This window comes from Pteropus vampyrus, unplaced genomic scaffold (assembly GCF_000151845.1).
Source record: "Pteropus vampyrus isolate Shadow unplaced genomic scaffold, Pvam_2.0 Scaffold179, whole genome shotgun sequence".
Classification (NCBI taxonomy): Eukaryota; Metazoa; Chordata; class Mammalia; order Chiroptera; family Pteropodidae; genus Pteropus; species Pteropus vampyrus.
In genome coordinates, this window is record NW_011888960.1 from 1,731,144 (window position 1) to 1,757,449 (window position 26,306).

At 53.3% G+C, this 26,306-nt stretch overlaps 1 protein-coding gene and 1 long non-coding RNA gene across 3 annotated transcripts in view; one reads left to right on the forward strand and one right to left on the reverse strand.

Moving 5' to 3' along the window:
• Window positions 1–165: 165 nt before the first annotated feature.
• On the reverse strand, window positions 166–868 carry LOC111746215. The gene is made up of 3 exons (XR_002783018.1): window positions 765–868; window positions 519–666; window positions 166–378 (listed from the first exon to the last, which is right to left on the reverse strand). It is a non-coding gene; the product is annotated as an uncharacterized LOC111746215 (long non-coding RNA).
• Window positions 869–4,770: 3,902 nt separating this feature from the next.
• The window catches only part of NEURL1B (neuralized E3 ubiquitin protein ligase 1B), a 29,363-nt gene continuing 7,827 nt past the window's right edge, over window positions 4,771–26,306 (forward strand). The window contains exons 1-2 of one of the 2 annotated variants that reach the window (XM_011370973.2): window positions 4,771–4,942; window positions 22,556–23,101. In XM_011370973.2, the coding sequence (XP_011369275.1) occupies window positions 4,912–4,942; window positions 22,556–23,101 (577 nt within the window). In that variant the 5' untranslated portion in view covers window positions 4,771–4,911. The remainder of the gene's footprint in view (window positions 4,943–22,555; window positions 23,102–26,306) is intronic. The other variant, XM_011370974.2, reaches the window with a different exon arrangement.

Here is a 26,306-nt window from a genome sequence, read left to right on the forward strand (position 1 = left end):
GAATCTGAGGCAGAGAGGACACACGATTAGCCCAAGGTCACAGGCAGTAAGCGCCCAAGCTGTCTGCCTCTAGGGCTCGCGCCCTTAACCACTCCAGGAGGGTGAGGATACTACTGTTGGCTCTTTGAAGCACCCATGCCTCCTCTTATTGGCTCCTTCCTCTGGGCCTAAGGAACCTCTTCTTTTTATAGGTGAGGGGTCGGTGAGATGGAGGACCCAGGCCTGGGGTCCCCCAGATAATCCTGAATCCACCGCATCCAGCCGTGCAACCATGGGCAAATCCTTCACCTTTCTGAGCTTGGTTCTCCATCAGTAAAAAGAGCAAAGAGGGTCCCACGAAGATGGCAAGAGGCCATGGAAGGGAAATGACTCTGTGAACTGGAAAGCACGCCCAGGTGTTGGAGGTCCACAGGTCCATCTGCAGAGCTCTCAGGGCTGGGGGAGAAAAGAGGCTCCCCCAAGTCCCCTCCAACCTCCGCCCCCACCATGGCCCAGGAACCCAGCTCGCCCCACCTCACCTTGCCTGACTGCTTCTCTTGCACCAGCCGGAGTATGATGGGCAGCAAGTACGACTGCTTATCCCATTGTCCCCAAGATCTGGCCCTAGGCCTGGCACAGAATGGATGATGCTCCAGCAAAGGTCGTGAGATGGAGTTTTAAAGAGCCCTGCAGAGACTTCACCCAGTTAAGGGACCAGTGATGGCAGAGCAAGTAGGGGCCAGAAATTTGGAAGGGGAGGGGAGGAGAAAGAAGAGGGCAGTTACCTGTCCGCACCTCAGCTGGCATCAATGGCCCTCATTTGTAGAGACTCGAGAGCCATCTGAGCTCTGCCTTCTCCTGGCTGTGGGAGCTCGGCGGTTCCTTCCCCTCACTGCGCTTTGGTTTCCTCTCCTGCAAAATGAGAATTGTGTTAATAACCACACTGCTAGATTGTGAGACAGATCACTCAAAGGGCGCAGCCTGGTGCTCACTACACGGTTGGAGCTTTGTAACCAGGAACGGAAAAACATCGCTTTTGCAGGTGAAGACCTGCTGGGTTTGGAAATCGAGGGTTTGATGGGCAGAATTTGCTGAAAAGAGCCTTCCTGTAGCAATTTTAAGACTGAGCTTTGTGGTTTGACTGCAGCCTGGATGATCGGCTCTCCAGTTATGGGGAGGAGTCTGAGCAAACGCCTTGGCTTCCCTGGAGGAAGGGGTCTTTTCGCCCACGTGTCTGTAGTGGGCATCTTCCCCACCAGCTCAGTGCATGCCCTTTTTACGGGGTGCACCTGACTGCCTGCTGTTGCATGGGGCACGGCCTGCCAGGGCATGCCCCCAGGGCACGATGCCAGCGAGCCCTGCCAGGGCCCTCCCTCTACCCACTGCCCTGGGAGGCTGTGCCAACACTGCACAGTCAAGAGAGTCAGCCCCACCCAGGGGCCCCTGCAACCCAAGCACAGGTCCTGGTGCCAAGGGAGGGTGGCATAGTCTGGATGTGGTTAAGGGTGGGTGGGTGGGTGGGGCAGTCAAAGCCAGGAGAGGTTATGACTGGAGGCTGATGCCCAGGCCCAAGGATGCACCTCATCCCCTGCTTCTGTTTGCAGACGTCTTGCGACAGGGACCTCTCTTTCTCCCAAAGCCACCTGCCGCACCTTCATTCTAGAGACTACAGTTCCATTCATGCATCCTTGTTTTGTTTGTTTGTTTGTTTGTTTCTCACAGCACAGATCACTGTTGATCACACCAGAGTCCAGGGGTACTATCAGCTCAAACTCATTCCTTCACAACCCTTCCCTACCCCTTTCTTCTTCCCTCCCATCTTCCCTCCCTGCCTTCCCTCCTTCTGTCTTCCCTTTGCCCGGTTCAGAGCACTGCGTCTCTGCAGGCAGTTTAGTCAAACGTGCATTGAATCCCTGCGCATGCCCGTCCCGTTCTGGGCATTGGGGATTCATAAATGGACATGGCCTGAGTCCTGCCCACAGGAGGCTTGCCATCTGCCAGGGGACTGCACAGAGGGGCAACAGCTACAGCACCTGCCTTGAGGGTGCACGAGGGGACCTCAGAGGGGTGAGCAGCTACCGTGTATGCCCCAATATTAGGCAATCCCATTAAAAGTTAAGGGCAATCCTAATTGCACAATAGAGTTGAATAATATAAACTTTAAGGGATGAAGATAAAATAGTCAGACATGTACTTGTAATTTTTTTTTATGGAGACATATATATTTAAAATGTTTTTATATAAAATATTAATTTGGAAAGACTACTTTTGTCCAATCTCAAATTTCAAGAAACTATCACCAATGAACTTTTTTTTTTTTTTTTGACATTTGATTTTTTATTTCCATATGCAATGTAATGTTTAGGCACGCTGCTTGGGATGCTATTTCTAAAAAAACCGTTGGCCTTTTTTCAGAATATCCTTTTGGTTTTAAATACTGGTCAGGAAAAACGAATGATGTAAAAATACGTGAATAATTTTCTATTACAGAAATGAAAAACTGATTTGCATCTAAAAGTGCAAGAGGTGAAGTAATTTAACCCTTTCATCAGACAATATGGCAATATACAATATATTGCTTCAGCTGTTTGAGAAGGCTGTAATGTATTTTTATATTGATATAGAAAATTATAAATTACATTGACTTAGTATCCATAATCGCTATATATATATATACACACACAAACCAGTTCTAAAAAAAAGACCGGTTTAGAATTTACGAGTGAAAACCTCACAAGGTACAGTAAAACAATTAACATGCTTAGGTGCCAGATTCTGATTTCTAGTTTAAAAATACTAGCCTGTAAAATGAACGCACTCTAATCCCATTAGCGCACGAGCATTTTTCAACAGACTTGCCTAATGGGATTCGGGTACGTTAAATATGCAGATGGCTCTGAAATGTTCATTGGCGATAGTTTGGTTCGAATTCTTTCCCTGTGGCGTTGACACCAGGGCTACCATCATCGAGTGGTGTGTGTGTGTGTGTTGGGAAGTGTGCTTTTTTAGTTTTCCAGAGCATGTCTTATTCACAGGGGCCAAGACGCTAAAACAGCCCTTTTGGATCCATGTGTCAGGTGACCGCTGGACACTGTGTCCACTCTACAGATACCATGCATAACGTTAAGACACTTGGGTTCATTTGCTACAGGTGCGCATTTATGATCTGCACAACACTGCCACTTATTTGGTTGAAAGTGACCTTGAAAAGGCCTGTTTACAACAACTTCCCTCCCTTGCAGTCACCAAGCCCCAATTGCACTGCATTGCTTTATAGAAGTGAAATTTCCTTGACTCCTTTCATGATAGTGCTGACTTCTATATGCATCCCAAACTCACATAGATTGAGGGTGTATCGAACTCATGTACCTTTCCCAAATGGGACTTGGTGTTCAAAAATTAAGTAACCGAGAGAGCACCAGTAATATGAGAAGTTAGTAACTCAAATACAAGGCGACCTTCTGTTCAGACATAAGTCAGGGCTTGGCGGGGATTGGAGAAGGCTTCCTGGAGGTGGGGGCTTTGAGCTGATCTTAAAGAAATTAGAGCCTTCTGAGCTGGGTCAGACACTCCAGGCAGAAGGCACAAGACAAGCTGAGCTGGGCTGGGGGCTCTCCGGGATATCCCCCTTTCATCCACACAGCTCCGGGCCAGCCTCACCAGCTGGGGAATCTTGGGCACCCCTTCTCCACTCTCTGAGCCTCACTGCCTATCTGCGAAGTGGGGGTAAATGGCACTTATTTCATGTGGTCTCAAGGGATACAAGAGCTTGGAAAGTAGAGCTGGAATTGGGCCTTCTTGGACAAATCATTCCGCCTCCTGAGTCTAGAGTTCTGATCTGCAGAATGGAGTCCAGTGAGGGCAGGGACTAGCAGGCTTCGCTCCCCGCTGAGTGAGGTCTGGACTCCTGCACAGACAGGAGAAGTGCTCAGAAAATGCCTGCGAGGCGAATGAATGAATGAGGAATGCCTGTTACTCCCTCTGCGGGGCCACACTTGTCCCCAGCTCTTCCCATGGCTGATTCCTTGCTGTCCCTCAGATGGAGGCGACATGCCCCCAGGTTCTCCTCGAGCCCTCCAAAGTAAACTCATCACTCTTGTTTTGTTTTCTTTCTGGCTTTGATCATTAAATTATGTGATCTTAATTGTTTGTTATTTCTGTCTTAACCACTAGCATGCTTCGTCTGTATTGTGGGTACAGCGCCTGACACAGAATGTGTTTGATGAATATTTTAATGAGTGAGGGAGTGAATTCCTAAATATAGGGTCCCTCCCTCACTATTTTGACACTGCCTAGGTTTCTCCTAATTGTAGGTACTTGATGGCACTCCTACCCCAGTCACCTGATTGGACTGCCTTCTCCAAGTCTGTCAGTATGCTGTCCGAGGTGACCTTCCGGCCCGTGTGTACATCCCGCCCACCCCAACCCCGCACTCCGCCAAGGCGAGGGCTTAGCCTCCGGTGGCCCAGCACCTGGAACAGGGCTTGGCGCAAAGAAGGCCTTCTCAAAATGTTGGAATAAATGGGTGAAAAGCCAGCAGGCTGACGAGCCTGGCATCCCGAGGGCACCCAGGCACCCCGCGCGCCTTCCCGTCCCGGGCGCGGGAATGGCGAGGGCGGGAGGCTCGGCGGTTCTCCCGCCACCGGGTGCAAACTTTCAAAAGATGCGGCGGCCGCGGCCCCGCCCCTCCCGGCGCTGTTGGAGGCGACAGGAGGCGGGGGCGGAGCCCGCGAGCCCGGGCCGGTGGCTCCGCCTCCTTCTCCGGCCGCCACCGCCTCCCTACCGGCTCCCGCCCCAGCTGCCGCCCGCCCGCTCGACTGTGCAGCAGCGATGCCCCGCGGCCCGACCCCGGCCCGGGTCCCCGGCCCACCGCGTAATTAGCCCCGGTGAGCCCCGAGCGCGCCGCCGCCAGCGCCGCGCCCTGAAGCAACGATGGGCAACACCGTGCACAGGACCCTGCCAGGTACGCCCGGGAGCCCTGCCCCGGAGGCGGGCGCTGGGGTGCTCCTCTCCCTGGGGGACCCGCTGGGTGACTTCCGGAGAGCCACCCTCGCCTTGGAGCCCCCAGCGTCCAGCGGGCTGGAGTCTCCAGTGCCTCCCGGACCCCAGATCCGCGTGCGCCGCGCGGCTGGGCTTTGCGCTCCAGGAAGGCGGGTACCGCGTCCTGGTTACCTTGGGGACCCCCGTGCTTGTTCTCTCGGCTTTGGCCAGATGCGAGAAAGGGCCTCTCGGGGCGATGCCATGCGCCCCCTCGCCTTTGTTCCAGCCGGAGGGCGCTGATGAGGAAGCTTGGGGCGCCCCGGGGGATCACTGGAGCCGGGCTCCCCAGAGCTTCGGACGGCCAGAGCCGCCCGTTGGGTGGAGACTGCAGTTGCTGAGGGGGGGTACTCTCAGGGGCACCCCAGTTTCCAGCCGCCCAGCACCCCCGCGGCATAAGCTGCTTTGGTTTGGCCATGTTCCCACGCGCACCCCGGCTGCGCCCCCCTCTGGTGTCCGCTCAACTAGGGACTCCAGCCCCTCGGAGTCGCCGCTGCAGAGCGCATCGCCCCCTAGTTAAAACCATCACAGAACTGCCGGAGGCAAAGTAAGGGGATCGGGGTGGAGGGCGTGGGGTGGGAGTCGCGGGGCAGAGGAGGCCTTACTACAAAATACCTGGTAATTGTGGGAACCGATCATCGGGGCGGAGGCTCTGTGCCCAGCGCTTTGCTTACCCCGTGCGATATGCAAAGAGTATGCAAAGAAGCTTCGCGTGGTAAAAATGTGTATCTCAGTTTTACAAATGAAGAAATTGAGGCTCAGGGGAGTGGACATGACTCACCCAAGGTCACACCACTAGTAGGGGGAGAATCTAGATTGAGACTGTGTCTGTCTGCCGGCCCTCCTCCCATCCCCCAAGCCTTTAGAATAAGTATTTTCGTTTAAGGCTGGGCATTTATTTGCAGCATCCTTTATGCAGAGGTGAGAGAGGTGTGTGTATGTTTAAAGTACAAAAGCTCAGCTCAGTGGGGAAGCAGTCAGCGGTCGGTAAATTTAGCATGAGGTTTTAGGAGGAGAGGGACATATAACCCCATCTCTGCTCTAACACTCCCATGTAGCCCTCCCTGCTGGGGTTATATGAAGCAATAATTGTTTCTTCCCTGGAGGGGATTGAAATGGATGGAGCTGCGCCCTGGATTCCCAAGGTTGGCTTATGGAAGAGCCAACTCCTTCTACTTTATAAGCCTGGGGGCAGCTTTCTGGCCACTGCACTCAAACCTCCAAGTTCTCAGAGAGGAGTCACCACAGTTAGTGGCAGAGTTAGAATTCGAACCCAGGTCTGTTTACTAGAGGGTGGCCTCCGCCTCCTACTGACAGGGCTGTTGCAGGGTGAAGAACATACTGACCCAATCAGGAGGTGTCCAGGATGTTGGCAAATACCGCAGTCAAAAAGACATCAGGTGGAGGCATAGGCCCCGTTGTAGGATTTCTTAATTAAGAAATGCTTGTGCTGTTCTCATAAAAAAACATTAAAAAGCCATTCTGCCACTTGTGGGTCAGGTTTGGGGTGGGTGAAGGCACAGACAAGGCCAGGCGAGCTAAATATAGCTGGAGATTTATGTGGTCTCCATCCAACTCAGCCCTCGCTGTGCGGACTGGGCCACCCTGGGCTGGGGGCCCAGGTAGTTAGGTCGGTTACTCGCTGCAGTAGCTAAGTGTAGACAATTCACACTCCACTGGGGCTGAAGCTTGCACTGTGTTTGAGGAAGGGGACAGAACTGGAATTCCCGAGCCACATCAGGTGGCAGCTGCCAAGATTGTGAAGGGCCGTTTATTGTGTTCTGACCTGCCCGTGATGAGTTTCTCACACACTCTGTGCCCTTTATTACACCTCTGCGCTCGGTCCGTGATACTCCCCACACCTGGAATAGCCTTTCTTGTCTCGTCTGTCTTTCAAAATGCAGCTTAGCTGTCACCTCCTCCGGGAAGCCTTTCTTGACCACCCACACTCAGGTCCCATCTTTTGCTCTGCTACCGCGATCCCTTCTTTAGTCTCTGCTTGTTCATCTGACCACACTGCACTGTGGTTACCTGTCTCCACAGCTCACTTTGGGGCTGCCTGAGGACAGAGGCCATGCCTGGATCATCTTATATTGCTGGTCTTGCAGCCCCGAGCCTGGTGCCTGGCCGGGGCTCAAAGCCCAGCAGCGGAGCTCACATGTTGCCTGCATCTTAGGCTGAACAAACGCGCGGCTCAGTCTTGCCCTGTAGAAATCCTTGTGCTTTCATTCTCAGGAAAAGGACACATGCGTGGGGTTTCTTCTATGGGACTTGAAATAGAGAGCTGGCATTTGCTGAGCACCTGGATTCCATGCCAGGCTTCCTGCATATGTGGCTTCATTGATATGCCAAGCATGCTTCTCCTTAAGGCTCCTGCACTTTCTGATCCCTCTGCCTGGAACCTTCTTCCCCCAGACCTCTGCAGGGCTCTCCCCTCTCTTCCTTCATGTCTCTGCTCCACTGTGGATCCTGCCATTGCCCCCGCCCCCGCCCCCAGCACACCCCTCTCCCTCCCCCCTGCTTTGTGTTTCTCCTCAGCCTGGATCACCGTGTGCCGTGCCGTGTGTGTAGTTAGCTGTTTATCGCCTAATAAGACAGACAGATTTTGTCTTATTCACTGCTGTATAGTCAGCGCCTGGAGCAGTGGCTAGTACACAGTAGATGTTCAGTAAATATTAGTCGAATGGATGAATGCATTTAATTCTTGCACCAGCCCTGCAAAGGTAGGCGTTGTCATTGTCATCTTGCAGGTAAGGAAAACACAGCTCACATGCCTCATCCAGTTGACAGAACCAGGGCAGTTCAACCCCAATAAACATGGAGTTCAACCCTGTTTATTGAGCTCCAAAGTCCTGCATTCCTCCTCCAACATATAGTGCCCTCCAGATAGCATTTATTGGGTGCCTCACGGTCGACCCAGCAAGCTATCGTGTACGATAAGGAAACACCAAAGAAAGGGAATGTCCTTTATGACCGATTGCGGGGACATCCCTGGGTAGCCCTGGCAGAGGGCGTCGGCGATTCAGATGGGTGCCCTGGAAACAGAAGTGTGCAGGGCTCAGCACGGGAACTCTGGGACTTGCATTTGCTAAGCTCCTGCTGTGTACATCACCCATTCTCTTTCCGGCTGCAATTTCATACTGCAAAGTAAGGTGCCCTTCTCCATCTGAGGGGACTGAGGACCAGAGAGGTTAAAAGACACCTGCCCCAACTCACCCAGTTAGGCAGTGGCAAAGCTGGGCTTAGAAGACCCAGGTCTGTCTTATTCCTAATCCCACAGGGGCCTTTTGTCTGGACTCCATTGGCCTTATTCTGGGTTTTATAAGGGGGAAAGAAAGTGTAAATATGTGGGGCTAGGGGAAGGCAGACTTCCTGGGGACGGGGGAGAAGAGGGGAGGGTAGAGGAAGAGGACCTCTCCTCTGCTTCCCCCGCCGGCATGTTTCAGCCCCTTCTGTCCTGTGTGCATCTCTGTGTCCCACCGTAGTCTAGGTTGGAGGAGAGGCAGAATTCGAACTGCCCATTGGGTTAATCATTAAGTCGGTCCATTTTAGCGTTAGTTCACTCACCCGGATCCTGGAGCTTTGGAGCAACTCTGCTCTGTGCCAAGCTCTGATGGTCTATTTAATTTCTCGTAACAACCCTTTCTAGGGGCTCCATTTATCCCCATTTTACAAGGAGGCACATGGAGGCTCAGAGAGGTGAAAGACAAAGGCGATGTCCCCGAGGTCAGGCGGGGACCAGTCATCCCACCTGGATACACGGTCTGCAGATGCTGCGTCCAGAACAGGAAATGCCTGCTGCTACCCAGGCCACGCGGACTCGGTTTCCACAGGGCCCCGGCTGAGGACCGCATGGGTCACGTCTGCTGCTCCCTGGCAGTGGGTGGTGATATGCCGAGGGCCTGGCAGCCACTCTTTTCCCTGGATCTGGACGTTCTCAGCCCTGGGGAGGACAGGGGCTTTGTCCCTCTCCTTGTAGCCATCACAGTGGCTGTGCGGATGACCCCAGCAGTGACGTTTCCCTCTCTCTGCACCAATCTTCCTCCTTTACTCAGGAACGATGTGAGGTTAAGCTGGGCTCGCCCGCCTTATCCTGTCCCATCTGCCCCCTCCCACCCGGTTGAACAAGAGGCCTGAGCAGAGCCTCTCAAAGTGACAATGGTTCCTCCGGAGCCCTGAAACCTACAAGGCTGTCAATACATACATTGTCGGGGCCCGATGAGTCAAAGCTCTTTGGTGACAGCCCAAGAGAATGCTGGCGCCGGGGTCTTATTCCTCAGTGGAGGTGGGGAAGAGGGAACGGGTCTGTCCGTCGTGTGGGAAAAGGGGAGAAGGTGCCCGTGGAGACTCTGGAGCCAGAAGAACTAGGGCCTTCCTCTGTTTTCACCCTCTTCCTGATCCCACCTCTGCCCCCCTCACTCTCTCTTCCCTTGGCAGGAAAGGAAAGAGCTCTGGGGCCATGGGAGTAGGGCAAGGCTGCCTGGAGGAGGTGACACCAGACCAAGTGGTCTACGATGACACGGAATAAAATTTCCAAAAATATATCGCGTGCACTCATGTAGTAAGGGTATTTTTGCTCCGTAAACTTTTGTTTCAGGTGTGCGTGCATGCGCACGTGTGCGCAATGGGAAACGTATTTCTCTCCTACAGTGATCGATGGGACCACTCACCGATCAACTGCAGTGGGAGGTCTTGTGTCCTGGTCTAGAACACAGATCTTGGAGTTAGGCTGCCTGGCTTCGAATCTCAGCGCAGTCATTTCTCAGCGGAGTGACTCTGGGCCAAGTGCCTCGCTCCCCGTGCCTCAGTTTCCTCATTATGAAATGGGAGGGTGGGGCAGCTCCCTTGTGGCTGGCGGTGGTGAGAGTTAACTGGAAACAGCAGGCAGTCTTTAGCACAATGCCCAGAGCGTTCACTGTCACGGTATCGTTGCTACCATGAAGTGGACAGGCTTGGGCCACCCCTGTCGTTCCTGGAAGGGGCTGGCTGACAGGCACCCTTCGCCTCCTGCCTTGAAAGCCCAGGTAGCCCTAAGGACTGGCAGGTGTCCCTTTCATGTGTGCCGACAGCAGTCCCCAAGGGTTTCTCGAACTTTCTCCTGGACACCTGATTTCTAATGAGAAAAATCTTCTTGGCAGATCACATTTTCCAGTTTTCATTTGTCCACCAGACCTCCAGACTGGACTCTGTGCTGAGCCCTGGGTCACCTCCTGGGTTTGGGGACTCAAGGTCTAGTAAGAGAGACTGACAGGGACAGGCAGTTACAGCAGTAACTGAGGGAGGGGAAATCCAGGGGGGCTGTGAGAGCTTAGAGGAGAATGCAGGAAGACTTCCTGGAGGAGGTGCTGTCCAGCTGAGCCCAGAAAGCAGAGAAGCTATCCAAGAGAAGGGATGGAGGGAGGCTGTTCATGGCAGAGGGGCTAAATGTGCCAAGGCCTAAGGGGAGGGAGAGCAGACCATATGTGGGGAGCTGTGGTCTTCTGGGGGTCCCACTGCAAGTGGGGGTGGCATATAGGGTCAGAGGCCAGGTCAGGGTGTGGGGGAGGATTCTTGCAGGCCAGGGCAGTCAGGAGTCTTAGATTTCCCAGCTGCCACACTCCCCACCGGGATGATGTGCCTCGTTTGCCAGCAGGGACGTAGCATTTGCACCGGGCTGGGCAGCAAGGACCCCTCAGAACAGGCTGTTTAATCTCCGCGGTCAAGAAAAGTCAGCGCTGCCTTCTTTTGGACCAAAGGGCTTTCTGTACTTAGTGATGCTCTATGCTAGCTTAAAATAGAAGCCCAGAAGGCAGGTGTATGATTAGAGATTAAAGCAGAGAGGGAAAGGGGAGGAGGCCCGAGTGCCACCCATAGGGCGGTGGAGCAGAGTGGTCAGAGCTGTGGCATGGCTGCCCCACGCCAAACCCTTCTTCTATTGCATCCTCTCAAAGCCGTCAGGACCGGCCTTCCAGAAGTGGTCTCCCACTTCGCAGATGAGGAGACTGAGCTCAGAAGGGTAACAAGACCTGCCTTGGGTCAGGTGGCCGGGAAGTGGCAGAGCAGAATTTGACCCCAGGCTTGTCTGACTCCGAAGCCCCTTCTGTCTATCACCAGGGACGTTGCCCCTTGTCCTCCTCCTGAGTCCTGCCCACCCCTAAACAGTCCTTCCCACAGATGCAACTTCTCTCCTTTTCTGTCCTGGGTAGGTGAATGACTTCTGTCCACAGCAATCAGAATGCAGGTGCCTGGGGAAAAGGTCCGTCCCCCCACCCCACCGCACCCCAGGACTGTAGACGCCGTAACTCAAAAGGCGGAGGTGGCCTCTCAACATCGTGCCCTGGAAAAGGAGCAAACCCCTTCCTCCTGCCCAACTAGGGCTCAGGCTTCTGATGTGTCTGCCTAGGAAAAACTGGCCTGCAGTGGGCCACCCACATTCGCCATTGCCGGGTGTCACATAGCACCCCACCCTCTTCCCTGAGCTTACAGGCCCCTCCCACGCAGAGCCCCAGGCAGCCCCCACTGATCAGTCAGCAAGAGCACCAGGCTTGGGGGGAGCCCTGAGTCGTCCTGCACCCAGGGGAGGCGCACGCTGTCCCCCTGCTGAGTTGGTAACAGCCCAGGCTGGGCTCCTGCACCCTTGGTTCTGAGTGTCGGCCCCGCCCCTTAGTCGCGGTATAAGCATCTTGACTTCTCTAAGCTTTGATTCTTTCTTCTGCAGAAAGGGGATAATGATGTTACCTCTCAGGCACGCTCCGCGTCTGACAGATAGTGAATGTTATGACTATGCATTCACTGGGCAAACGAGCCCCTGCTCCTGCTGAGCCCTGCGCTTCTGAGGGAGACAGACACAAAAGAATAATAATAACCACGAGCTTGCATCACGCAGCCGGTCTGTGCCAGACACTGCTCTAAGCAGGTACCTGCATTTAACCCTCAGGACGAACCCCGTGAGGTAGCTCCTATTATTAGTCTTGCATAACTGTTGAGAGAACAGAGAGAGAGGCACAGAGAGGGGAAGTAACTTCCCCAGGGCACACAGCTTGGGGAGTCCAGCTGGAGTGTTGGTGTGTGATGGATGACTGCGAGGTTGGGGTGTGGGGTCAAGTGAGGGGGCATTTCATATTTGCCCTGGAAGCCTTCATAGTATTGAGCAGGAATCTGTAAGCATTTAGAAATCCTGGCAAATTTGATTTTACTTGCTCGCCTACTTTTTAATTATTTATGTCACATCCTACCTCTGGGCATGGCAGGATGGGGGCAGTTTCCAGGTGGCCTGTGGGTTCACTGTGGGGTCCTCAGCGGATATTCCCTAAGGTCTGATATGTAGATCTCCAGTCCCCTTTCAAAGCAGATCGGGGACAGTCGATGTCCTGAGGTCTTTCTAGACAGCAAAGCAAGAGGCATGTCAAGTCCAGGGGAGCATCGAATCCCCAGCAGCATGGTCTGGGGACCCCTGGAGGCTGAGAGCTACCTGCAGATTCCTGAGGCCAGGGAGCAGACATGATGGAGACGGGCACTGTGGACCAAGCGCAGATGTGACCAGTACGTGGACATCACACAGAAGCAGATTTCAGCTCAGTCGAAGGAATAACTTTCTAACTGTGGAAACTGTCTGAAGTGGAAAGAGGGCAGGGGGAGGAGGCGCGTTTTGCTGGGGCAGCACTGCTGTTTATCCCAGCTGAGGTTTGGCATAGACATTGCAGAGGCACCTGGAGCATCCGGTAGATCTGGGATGAATTGTCCATTAAGATGCCTTTGACCCTGGGGTCTTATGGGGAATGCTGTCCAGTGCCCATCTGCCGAATGCCTGCAGGACCCTTCACAATCTTTCGTTTACATAATCCTCCTGTCAGTTATGCATGTTACAAGATTTTAGCCCTATTTTATAGATCAAGAAACTGAGGCACAGAAAGATGAAGCCAGCTGCCTCTGCCTGGGTCCATTTTCTGCCCCCAACCTTCCCAGCCTCAGCATTCGCAGAGATTGAGCGACAGATATTTCTGAATGGGGTTTGGGTCAGCTACCCTTGGATGTCAGTCCCAGCTCACCCTCAACTCTTCTCTCTCTTCATCCGTCTTATAAGTGGGACTTGGGTGGCTCAGCCTTACCTCTAGGCAGTAGGGTAAAGCCATTTTGGGAGGAATGAGTGGGGTGGGGGTATCTGGGGCAGTACTGACACTCAGAACTGTCAGAACGCCCACAGCTATTAACAAGTGTATTTTATTTACGTCTCCAACATTGCACATTGCTTATATCACAATCATATCCCTCAAACACATGTTTTCTTTCCTTTTCCCCCAAGGATGATGGATTTATGAGGTGGGTGGGCACAGCCATGCCCTGTGTCTCTAAAGCCCAGTGTGCTGGGTAACTTTCCACTCCAGAGGAGAGCTCCCCTTCTCATTCAGGTTTGGGGCAGTTCAAGGGCAGGAGACAGGAGAACGCATTTTCTGTGTCTCCAGGGATGGCACACACCTTCATCTCTGCACATAGGTCACCCGGGGCTCCAGTCTTAGGAGCAGAAAGTGCTTAGAATCACCACGTCCCACCTCCCATTTGGTGGATGGGAACACTGAGGACCAGAGCCTTGTGCAGGGTCACACAGAGATTACGCATGTGGTCTTTGACTGGAATCCCAAGAGAGGCGGTTAGAAAGAGCACTGGTTTTGGAGGCAGTCTCAAGTTCAAGTCTCAGTTCTACTATAGCTAGGCTGTGTGACCCCAGGCAAGTCACTTCCTCTCTCTGAGTTTTCATCTCCCCATCTTTTTGGATGAGGATAGTGATGATACCTCCCTCGTGGGGCTGTCATGAGGAATAAATAGGAGACTCCACAAGAAGTTTGAGCCCAGCCCAAGGCAAGGACTCCATACCTGGCCACCGAAGGCAAGGCATCTGTGCTCCTGGAACTGATGGGTAGAGAGAGGAGCAGTCAGACCCAGAAGTCCTGCCGTGTCGTGCCTCTCGAAGCCCTGGGATGGATTGCCAGCGTACCCGCTGGTTGGCTAGGGAAGCAGTTCCGCATTCGGGCACACCTCATTGCACTGTGCTTTGCGTTATCACTCTCCCCAGAGGCGGAAGCTAAGACCCTCCACCGACTTTATTGCCGTGGTACTCTTGCGATGGTCTGGAACTAACCCGCAGTAGCTCTGAGCTGTGCCTGTGATGGCCAAGGGCACACATAGGCATTGGATTCAGATCTGACTTGAGTCCTGACCCAGCTGTTGACCTTGAGCCAGCCCCTCCCTCTCTGGGCCGAATGTCTTCATCTGTGCAATGGGTCCATAGGGCTGTAGAAAGGCCGCAGGGAGCCACCACTATCTCAGATCATCAGAGCTTAGGATACATGGATGGAGATTCTTATCAAGGCCGTAGAGTTCTCATTTCCAGATTGAAATCCATGCAGACTTCCTGCAGGCCTCCTCAGTCCACACCCACCTGCTCCCTTGAGCCCTCAGGCATTTGGAAAAAGACCAACACGATGGAGGAGGGGGAGAGAAAAGAGAAAGCTGGATCTTCAGAGAAGGAAGCGGAGTGGAAGAGGCACCCTTCGGAGTCACTTCTCAATGGGCCTCAGAGCCAGACACAGCAGGGAAGGAATTGACATTAGTTGAGGACCTACTGTGTGCCAGGCAGTGTTTTCGTTCTTCCCTGCAGGGGTGACTACCACGCTTTGCCCGAGGCAGCCATAGCCTCTTCTTCTCAGCCTTGGGAGCCAGGCTGGATGGGTTCAAATGCCAACTCCACTGCTTCTTAGCTGTGTGACCTTGGGCAGCTCCCCCAACCTCTCTGAGCTTCTCTTCCTCACCTGCGGTAGGTCTGTGGGAGGATCACAGGAGGTGTGGTGGGCGAAGGGCAGGTTTCAGTCTCTGCATTGTCCCCGGGGTGGTCTGCCCCTCTGATCATGCCCCATCCCCATTTTTTTCAGACCGTAGAGAGTTTAGGCACTGGGGCTCCATCCTCCCCACTGTAATTAGTCACCCGCTTTCCTTTTTTAGATGCTTTGCTTATTGTTCATCCCAAGTTCCGCCAAACCAAGGCCTCTGAGCGGCTCAAAACAAGCTAAGTGATGACCTCCACCTCCAGCCCTGCCCCTCCCTGAGACCAAGCCAGGGCATGGTCCACCCTCTTAGCCAGAAGGTGACTTAAGCGACTTGTACATGGTCTGGCTTTTTCCCTGAGGGTGAGGGGTTAAGTGAGAGACCTCAGAGAGGGGTGAGGCATAAAACAGGCAGGATGAGGCTTTGGGGTTAGACAGGACCAGATCCGAAAACAGGCGCTGCCTCGCAGTGTGGACGCTTGCCTCTCTGGACCTCGGTTTCCTCGTCTAGAAGCCACCTGTCAGGACTGGCGACCAGTGAATGGGCTGCGTGGTAAGCACCTGGCACGCACTGGTGCCACAGAGGAGGTCCCCACCCCTCGGGGTCAGCAAACTCTGCCCAGCGGTGGGGCTCGTAAGCATTTCCTCATCTTTAGAGCTGAGAATGGAGGTTCAGGGGCGCTTTTTCCTGCTCCAGCTCTGCTTCGACCCTGAGAAGCAGGGCCAGTGAATCACTCATTCGAAAAAGTCGGGACGGGGCCTTGCAGGTGCCCGCCCAGGGCTGGAGTTAGCAGACAGCCAGGCTTCTGGGCACTGCCCGAGTTGGAGGACTGTCTGTCCTCCAGGCAAAAAAAAAAAGGAGAAAGCTAGCAGACTCTGCCAGCTGGAGGAGAAGCAGGTGCCGAGGGCCTGGACTGTGCCAGCCGTTGGAAGCAACGTTCAAAACCTGGACCACTTTCCTCACGCCCACTGTCCTGGGTCATTTTGATTGGCAGGGGAGAGAGGCAGGGACAGTTTCCACGGGAAAGCCCAGGGCTTGAATCTCATTCTTCAGAGAAGTGGATGCTCCACTGTTCCTTCCACGCGCCAAACACTCCGGTGGCCCCCAGAGCCTTCATGAGACCCTGAACCTCTGTGTCGCCTTAAGACCCATTGTGACGTAGCCCCTGCTCCCTCTCCACCTTCCCCTCTCCCTTCTGCCCAGTGTCCCTTGCATTCCCCAAGTGCACTCAGCTCATTCTCACTCTAGGCCTTTGCCTGGGCTGTTCCCTCTGCCATCTTTTGTCATCCTCCCTGCCACTTCTTCCTCCGCCTGCAGAATGGCTTCTCTGAGAAGCGTCCCCTCGACCCCAGCGCTTCATGCGGACCACACTGTGCAGTCATGGTGTCTGTTTCCCCCGGCCGGTCTCTCAGCTCTGGGGGCGGGGGCCCAGGGACTGTGTGTGACTCGTCAGGACCTGCGACCCAGCAGCCAGCGCAGGCCCTAGCATGGAGCAGAGGCTCCATAGATGTCAGACGGAGGAGGAAATGATGTTCTTGAGAAAGAATGAGGGCACTTTCCCCCACCCTGACCCTGGGAGCTGGCGCCTGTGAGCTTGGAGTTTCCTGGGTCCGTTTATCAAGACAAGACCTCAGTCAGGGGGCCCAGCAGAGGGCTGACGCAGGCTTGGGAATCCCAGTGCCACTGAGCACACTTTGAGGGGGCGTTGGGATGACCTCACCCCCTGGGAACTCGGCGCATCCAGTCCACTTGAGCAAAGAGGACTGCCACTCAGGCCTGGAAGGAGCTGGCTTTTCTCCCAATAAGCAATGTCGCATGACCTCTGGCCTCCTGCCCAGGCCTCCTTGTAGCTGCTGACAGGAGAGTCACTGGCTGCACAGGGGTGACCGGTTTTGTTTGCAAGGAAAAGTGGGGTGGAGAGTGGGATGGTGGTTTCCAGCGCGGGCTGGCCCCTTTCCATCCGGGGTGCTGGCTGAGCAGGCCTCTGCAACGGAGAACAAAGTCCCATTAAGCTGGCGTCTGTCTCGTGGGTGCATGTCACTGCCCCATTTGGCAGAGGTGAGGAAGTGTTCGTTATTTTTTTTTAACCCACTTTTAAACACACCAATGGAAGAGGTTCTCTCTGTTGCCAAAGGAGAGATGCCGTTGTCCTGCTCTGGGTGGCGGGGAGCCTCGCCGCATACCAGCCTCGCCTCTTCTCCCCGAAGCAGACGCTGCCACTCACACGCGCACCGTGTAGCTTCCTGCCGCCCACGGCGCTGGCTTGAATTGTGGACTTGAGCACGTGTCGCTTGAATCAGCAACCTCTCGCTTGAGGTCCCCAGTCTGAGGCTGGATGTTATGTGGGTCCAGGAAGCCCCTAACGTCGTATGTCAAGTGACGTATGTGGCACATGGGTATGTTTCAGGGAAAAAGAGGCCTGTACAGCTTTCAAGGCCCATGACTCGGGCCCTCGGTGGTTACAGGGCTGCCTCAGAGATGGGGTAGGTGTGGAACAAGGGTCTGAGCCTGGCTCTCTCCTGCCACTGCCCAGCATTGCTGCCTCTCAGAGCCTTGATTTCTTCATCTGGAAAATGAAGGGGATAAAACCTACCCCCAGTGTCCTAAAAACTAACCCCAATACACAAAGGCCCACGCCAGCACATAACAAGGGCTTGGGCAAAGGCCAGAGGAGAGAAGGTATGGACGCAGAATGGACCGTGCTCCCACTGGCGACTCTTTTTCCCTGTGGAGTGGAATCTGCTGAAAATTTCAGCCAAAATGCCATCTGCTGAATGCCACCATGCTGGAAGCCATCAGCTCGGCGGCCGGGGGAGCCAGAGCTTATGTTTGCTGCCATCCTCCTGGAGATAAACGCCATTTCCACGGGCTCTTTTCAGAGCAAAGGAGAGGCTAGGCTGGAGTGATGAGCAGGATTCATTCGGCGGGAGCACAGTGCACATTTGGGACGCTGCTGAGATGACTTAAAAATAGGCCTCTGTTCTTGGACACCAAGGGAAAGTGACCCCAGTGTTTTTAAAAGGACTTTTTCTGGCCAAGGTCACCAGCCCTCCATAGAAAACACATTTCAGGATGTATTGCCTCAGACTCATAGGTAGACATCTCTGATAAGCCTTTTCTCGTCAAAGGAACTAAATGAGGAGGTCAAAATAAAGAAACCAAGTGTTTAGTGAACACCTACTATGTGCCATGTACCTAGTGTGTCTGATTTGGCTTCGTTCGGCCTCACAGCAGTCTTGCAACATACGGATGAATCTTACCAGTTTTCTAGGTCTGTTTGGGGGGGGCCAGAGAAGTTAAGCATGTACCTCAAGATCACGTAGCTAAGATATGACAAAATCGGAATTTAAACCTGAGTCTGTCTGACTCCAAGCCTGTGCTGTTTCTAACCACCTCTCAAACTGAGATTTAGAAAATAAACACTAGAGAGATGGAGGTGAACACCAGGGGCTGACCTGATGTTCCCCATGGGGAAGGTAACGAACATTTAATGAACATCTACTACGTGCCAGGACTTCCGCTAGGATCTCCCTGTGCTCTCAGCGCCCCTCCCGGCAGCCTGACATGGGGGGCCGGGGTCATGCACCATTTCGAAATGAAAAACCTCCGCATTTGGAAGGCGACATGACTAACCCAAGGGCCCTCTGAGAAATTAGCAGCAAAGCCCAGATTCGAACCCAGAGCCCTCAGGGACGGTCGTTCTGAAGCGCCGATGCCAATGAACCCCGGACCCACCCAGCAGCGGCCCTCATGTCCACCTGTCTTCCTGAAGGACTTGCCCAAGGCCGAGTGGTGGCAATGTTTACTTAGAACAGAGTCTCCTCCTCCCTAACCATCCACAACCACTCATCAGCCACCCCCCAATATCTCTGCCCATACGTTTAGAGTTCGAGTGTTGCTTCCTTGGCTAAGGGCTGGGAAGACCCTCCGCTTTGGTGTTGGCAGGGCTGGAGCAGCCTCCGGTTATCCAGGTTGGGCCAGAACTGCCCCTCCTCCCTGCTATGTGTGGGATGGACCCCTGCAGAGCTGTCCACGGTCCCCACCCCACCTCCGCCCTGCCCAATTCCTGGCCCGAAGATGAGGGGGCTCACTGGCGGGGGGCGGCACCCCCACAAGGCCGGCGGGTCCTCAGCCCCACATGGAAGAAAAGGGACATGGGGGTCTGGTCCCCGGCATGGTGTGGAGCCTCTTCCTGCCGGGAGGTTTTCTCGCCGGTGATGGGGTGTGTTCATTTGAATCTGTTCCTGGCTCCAACAGCCCGGAAGCTCTGTGCCCATAGACTGAGCCATTTGGGGGACAGCTCAAGTGATCTCCATCCAGGAGGGGGACGGTGGGGGACATTTTGGCCCTTGATGGAATGTTCTGTAGCCACAAAACATAAGCAAAGTGAATACTTGGGAGCCATGTGGGAAATGCTTTTTGTGTAATGTCGAGTTAGAAAAAAGGCAGGAAGCCTTTGGATGTGTGCTCTGATTGCAACGAAGTTAGACAAAGTTCTTAGTACTATTGAGTTAGTACTTCCATGCTAGTCGTGGGAGAGAGGAGAGCACTGGGCTGGGGTCAGACGTTGCTGGATTCACATCTCAACGCTGCTCCTTGCAGCCGCGGGAAGGGCCTCTGCTGCCTGGAGCCTTTTTTCTCCTGGAAAATGGAGACAATTAATCCTGTAGGTGAAGATACATTTTGAGAATTTGAGATTAGCTACAATCACATATGGGAAACATCCAGCACTAGACATGGCACACAGTGAGGGCACAGCCCGTGGTTCCTACACGGATAAGGGCCGGGCCAGGGACCGTGAAAATGCATGTTAGGCTGTGAAAGTGGGAGGAATAATGTCTCTTATTTCCAAACTTTCTATAATGAGGCTGCCGTGTTTATCGCAGTAATTTAAATGCTAACGTTCAGGTTTTCGGTTGACATCTCCGCACTAGGATATTCTGTGGTGTGCCCCGGGGTCCGTGTCCACGTGATTCTGTTCCTTCTCCCTGAGCCGAGCTAAAAGCAGATGTTGGTGTGCAATTTGGAAGACGCTTATTGTTGTTTTATTTTAAGCGTTTTCAATTTGTGTAAATAACACGTCCTCTTAGGAACTTTTTCACTCTGGTTTTCTTTAACTCACATCAGAGCTTTGGCCTCAGAGGGGTCAAAAATAGTGTTTATCCCTCACTCCCTGTGGGAAGTTGGATCATACAATCAAAATTAAACAAAGATGGAAACTCTGCTGGTCGCTTGGCTGCATTTCATTCTAACATATAGGTGGTTTTGCAAGAAACTTCCTCTTATAGTAATAAAGCAGTATTTCTCCCCACCCTAGTTTTTATTTAAATCTTGAGTCCACCCTGAAAGAACATCTGCTTACGAGTCCCAAGTCGCTTGGTACAGAAACTCTCTGACCGAGCGATAAAGTTGGCAAAACAGCAGCGGTGACGGGAAGATCAGATAGGGTGGCTGATGGTCTTTGGTGCTCAGAAGGGCTTTGATCTGTGGTCGTATTTAATGTTTCCTGGAGAGTTTGCCAGCTGTGGGGACCTTGAAGAGAGTCCAGCCTCTCGGACATGGGGGGAGGCTGCAGCCCAGAAGCGGGTGGCTTTGACAAGGCTGCGGCTTGCGTGCTTGGAGAACGCGGGCTCTGCAGCCTCTGGGCCACCTCCCCCGATGGCTTACGCCTGGTGGGATTTTCCCCACTCGTTTCATTTTTGTCCTGATGAAATAGCTCTCTAGTGGGCCCTTGCTCTTACTTTATGGTTTCAGAGATGGCCACAGCCTGGCTCTGTGTGCCCCGCTCCTTGCTGCCTCGGGGTCCCTCCCTGGCAGGCAGTGCTGGCCTGCACTACTGGAAGCCCTTCATGGCTTCCTCTTCCCCCCGCCCCGCCCCCACTGTGGTCTGAGCCTCTTGGGCTGCCATTCACGGCTTTCCTGTCTGGTCCCTGTGACGTCCATGGCAACCTAGCCCCTCTTCCCTGCAAGACAATGGCTGCCCAACCTCAGACACCTCTGCCACGCCTCCCACGGTGCTTACCCTCCCCACAAAGTCCAGCTTCTCACACCCCCACCCCTAGCGTTCCCTCAACCAGGAATGGTCCGTTTCCTCCCTCGAGACCTGGCTCTGGGCATCGCCTTCTGTCCCCAGCCCCTGGTTGAATCTGGAACCTCCTCCAGGCTCTGTAGTCACCCACACCAGGGTGGTCTGCAATGTCGGCCCCATCAGAGTAGGCACCCTAGCTATCTTGATGACTGCCATATTTCCAGTGCCTAGCACGGTGCCTGGCACATGCCAGGAGCTCATTAGACACTTCACAAATGCGTGAGCGACCCAAGTCCCTTAAGTTCCTTGTTCTTATGTGGGACATTGGCTTTGTTCCTTGTATTTCGTCTTCCGTGGGTCAGTGGCTTCTGTTGGAAAGAGGCCCCCCCAGCTTCCTCCCTCAGCCACTCGGGCCTGGGAATGGGCGTGGCTTCCCTGCCTCGTCATTGCCTCTCCCTCTTGCCTTTCTTCTGTCCTGGCTCCCGTTAGCCTCAGTATTAATTGGATCTCCTGATGTGCCCAGAGCACGGCGAACCCCATGGCTGGGTGTGGGAGGGGTGGCCCCTGCAGTGGCGGGTCATTCCCTGGGGTCGCCATCCTCCCACGACTGCAGGCCATTGTGTGCCAGGGGTTGCCTGCCATGAATGAGTACTTGCCATGAAAACTGTGCTCACTGCCGTTAGGAACAAGCAGTAGAAACTCGCGTAGTAATTACCCACCCTGCCACCTCCCAGGCTGCCAGGGGCCCCCGGGAACTGCCCCTGGGAGGGTGGAGGGAAGGTGGGACGGATGAAGCCTTCACCTCAATACCAGGCATCCGGGGTTCATGGCCAGCAGCCAGATCCAACTCTCCAGGTCCTCTGGAGGAAATTCCCTTAGAAATGAATCTTGAAAGGTATATGTTCTAGAAAAGCCCCCTTGCTTCTAAAGAATGTGTTCGTTTTCTGTGATTAAGGAGACGAAGTCACAGAACTCTAGCCCGGGTCTCCTTGGAACCTCAGTATTATGCTCATACTTTGTGCCAGGGAGTATTCTAGAAACTTCATCCACATGATCTTTTAGCAGATGTGTGGGTTAAGCAGTGTCCCCGTTTTCCAGGCAAGGAAACAGGCTAAAAGAGTGACGAGGTCTCCGGCACATCACACAGCCGGGCAGGACCGGAGAGCGGCCTTCCTGGCTGCACGCTTGCTCTCGCCTGTCATTCTATTGTCAGGGGATTCTGAGCCTGCATTCTCTCTGTGGCCGTTTCTGCGTTGCTTTTGAACAAAAATTGCACAGAGGAAAGTAGCCAGAGACACCCGCCCCTCCCAGAGAATCCAAGGCCACTGTTGCCTTTGGATGGACTCTGCAGCCCCAAAGTGGCCCTTGGAGGAAGATCGGATGGGGACCGAGAAGTCAGCTGACCCCAGCCTGACTTTTGTGACAAGCTCAGTGGTATTGGTCCCTCTGGGAGTGAAACAGCTCTGAGTAGTGCTTCACCGCGCGCGCGCGCACACACACACACACACACACACACACACACACACAGCCGCTGTCGCTCGTCCGCGAAGTGGGGGTTATAGTGACTTTGCTGTGGCAGCTTTGGGCTGATTGGGATGACTGGAATCTTCTCAAGTTTATCAATTATCGGTCTAATTATGATGGAATTTAAAAGATGAATCGAGGCCGCAGAGTGCCGAGGTCCCTGACCCTCCTGCCTGTCTCCTTCCGCAGACACGAGCCCGCAGGCACGCCTCCTGGCCACCCGGCCGTGCTGCGGGCCTGGCCCCGAGCGGCGCCCGGTCCTGGGCGAAGCACCACGCTTCCACGCACAGGCCAAGGGCAAGAACGTGCGACTGGACGGCCACTCGCGCCGGGCCACGCGGCGCAACAGCTTCTGCAACGGGGTCACGTTCACGCAGCGGCCCATCCGGCTGTACGAGCAGGTGCGGCTGCGCCTGGTGGCCGTGCGCCCTGGCTGGAGCGGTGCGCTGCGCTTCGGCTTCACCGCACACGACCCGTCGCTCATGAGCGCCCAGGACATCCCCAAGTACGCCTGCCCCGACCTCGTCACGCGGCCCGGCTACTGGGCCAAGGCGCTGCCCGAGAACCTGGCGCTGCGCGACACCGTGCTGGCCTACTGGGCAGACCGCCACGGCCGCGTCTTCTACAGCGTCAACGACGGCGAGCCCGTGCTCTTCCACTGCGGCGTGGCCGTGGGCGGCCCGCTCTGGGCGCTCATCGACGTCTATGGCATCACCGACGAGGTGCAGCTGCTCGGTAGGTCGCAGGCCCCGCTGCAAGGCGGCAGGGCGGACCAGTGGGTCTCTGTGCGAGTGGATGTGTATTTAACGCTCACTAACGCGACTGCTCGCGTTGCCTGGTGTTGTGCTAAGCATCTGACACATTTTAACTCACTTATTTCTCATGACAACTCGCCACCCCCGATGATGAGGAATAGATGGGGACACTGAGGCGCGCAGAGGTTAAATGGCTTGGATTGCAAAGCCGGAGTGGAACCCACCCCGGTCGTGTCCCGTCCCCCGTGGTCTGGCCCACGTTCATTCACTTACTCCCTCACTCAGTGACTTGCTCATTCACTCATTCATCCAGTCCTTTCCTCATTCCTTCACTCCCGTGTCCATTTGCTCGCTCGCTCATTCATTCACTTGTTCATTCTTGTGTTTGCTCACTCATTCACTCACTCGCACATCCACTCAGTCAGGTATCTACACTATTAAGCAGTAAGTGACCAGAAGTATCAGATCCAGGCCGTTAGGGGCTCCAGGTCCACTGGGGAGGCAGGCAGACAAGTGCGGGCCTGGCTCTAACAGAGGAGATGGCCACTAACACTGAAATGCAGATGGTGAGAACTCATGGGACTAGAAATTTGAGACTTTCTCTTTTTACTTTTTGAGGTAAAATTCACCTAACATAAAAGTAACCATTTTAAAGTGTGCAGTTCAGTGGCATTCAGTTCTATCTAGTTCCCAAATATTTTAGTCACCCCATAGGGAAACCCAGATTCCCCATTCTCCCCTCTCCCTAGCAACCACTGCCTTGCTTTGTTTGTGACCTTAGCTCTTGAATTCGCAGGTTGCACTTGAGCCAATTCAGCCTTGACTTCTGGGGGTGTGACAGGAGAACAAGTTTCTTAGGGAATCTGGACACGGCCCTACATATCATTTCCCAGCCATGAATGCACAGATCTAAAGGGAGTTTTGACAGATTTATTTATACACCTGTCCAGAATGCAAGAAAGCTCCCGCCCACCCCTTCTGAGTCAGGCCCCTTTCTCCAGAGGCAGCCACTGTTCTGATTTTTCACCATGGAAAATCCCACTTCTTCAAGACCTCAGGTTATGGGGAAGCGTCCTCTAAGGCAAAACATGCCCACAGGTCCCAGCAAGTGGCTGAGATGGGCAAAGGGGCCAGCTCAGAGCCATGGGGAAGGAGAGGCGAGCTTTAGCGGGTTGTTGCCATGCCAGGACTCAGGCCTTGTTACCAGACCTCCTGATTTTCCGAGAGGCTATAAATCTAGTTTAAGTGAAATCTGATTCATGGGTATTGGCTACTAATTTTTTAAAAATTTAAAAGACCAAGTGGTGGTTTATTCAACAAATAAATGGAGAGAGGGAGGGAGAGATGAAGGGGCAACCGACAGCTTAAAAGAGACCAATGACAAGGAGTGGACTTTATTTGTATCTTCATTCAAACAAACTGGGAGAATAGCATATTCTCACACACAACATGACAAGAAGTCTTTAATTTTTAGAGAGACATACTGAAATTTTTTCAGATGAAATGGGATGTTTAGGATTTGCTTGAAAATAATATAGGAGGAAAGAGACGGTGGTGGTGTCTATAAAACAAGATCAGCCATCAACTGATAACTGTCGAATCTGGGTAATCAGTATTCATTATACTATTCGTATAGGTTTACTTTTCAAAAATAGAAAAAAAAAAAAAAAAAAAAAACCAGGCGGCTAACCAAACAGGTCTGTGAGCCATGCCAGGGTCACAACTTGGATGGTCCCTTTGCAAAATCTACCATTTGGAGGGGGGTGGGGATGCAGAGTCATGCCACACTGTCACCAGGGGCTAAGGCAAGCTTTTCGAAAAAGCATGTTATGTTACGACTTAATTTTATACCTGGAAAACCGAAGAGGAAGAAATATTTTATTCCATGATATAAATTATAGAATGGTAACATTTAAAATCTTAGCTAGAGGGATCTGATTTAAAAAGTCTGAGAAACATGTTTTCTTGCTTTGGTTACTTATGATGAACAAGACTATTTTTATCACTTAAAAAAACCTTCAGAATACTTTAATGACTGTTTCTCTCCCTGATTTGTTATCTGAGCGGCAGTCAGTCTCTGCTAGAGACCTCATTCATTCATTTATTCATCCAATAAACTATGTAATAACGAGGGCTATTTGCCAAGTATTCTGCTAAACCCTGAGAACAGGGTGGTGAACACACTGGCATAGACCCTGCCCTATAGGGGCTCACTTTCTCGCTGGGGAGACAACCCCACTAGTCATCTGCCAAAGTATCATTCTATCACCTGAATGATAAACACTACTTGTATTTTTGCTTTTTCACTTAGTGTGTAGTATCAAGAATACTTTTTCCTATCTCTCAAAATTATTGAAAAATATTTTCACGACTGAGACTTTTAAAAAACTCCGTTTCTTGTTTCTAGAATGAGTCCACCTCTTAGAGAAACCTTATACATTCAGCTTTAGGACCTCCGGGCACTGTGCTCCCTGCTGCCTTTTTTCACAGTCAGCATGTGAAGAGCCGGGACTCTGGAGCCAGATAGCCTGGATTCTTGTCCTGGCTTTGCCACTTAGTTGCCATGTGACCTTGGTCATGTTCCTTAACCTCTCTGTGCCTCAGTACCCTTCTTGGCGAAATGACCGGCAATAACAGTCCACAGCTCACAGGCTGTATGAGGACTAAATGAAGTAACTCATGAAAGCTTAAAATAGTACCTGTCACATAAGACCACAAATAAAGGGTTCGCTCTTTTTCTTGCAGCTTGTGTTCGAGTTGGGGAGGCAGACAATAAGAGTTTTCAAATGCCCTTTAAATGTTCAAAAGTATGAAAACCTCTGAGGGAGGGGAGGAGGAAAGAAGAAAGGAGGGAGAGAGAAAGAAGGGAGGGATGGGAGGAGGAGGAAAAAAGGGAGGAAGGGCCTTGCCTGCCCATCCCAAAGAGAAGAGTGTGCCAAGGAAACTAAGGATCACGCTTAATCCATTTCTGTGCACCTGTGGTTCTTAAATAACTTCACAAAGAACCAAGAAAAGCACGCAAGGGGCTGGGATGGGGGTGGTGGCTGCTTGAGGCGTGGGCAGGTCCCGTGCGGGGCGAAGCCTGTGCTGGGGGGGTGGGCTCGGGTGGCCGGGCCGCGTCCTCACCCGCCCTTCCTGTCCCCGCGCAGAGAGCGCGTTCGCCGACACGCTGCCGCCCGCGCGGC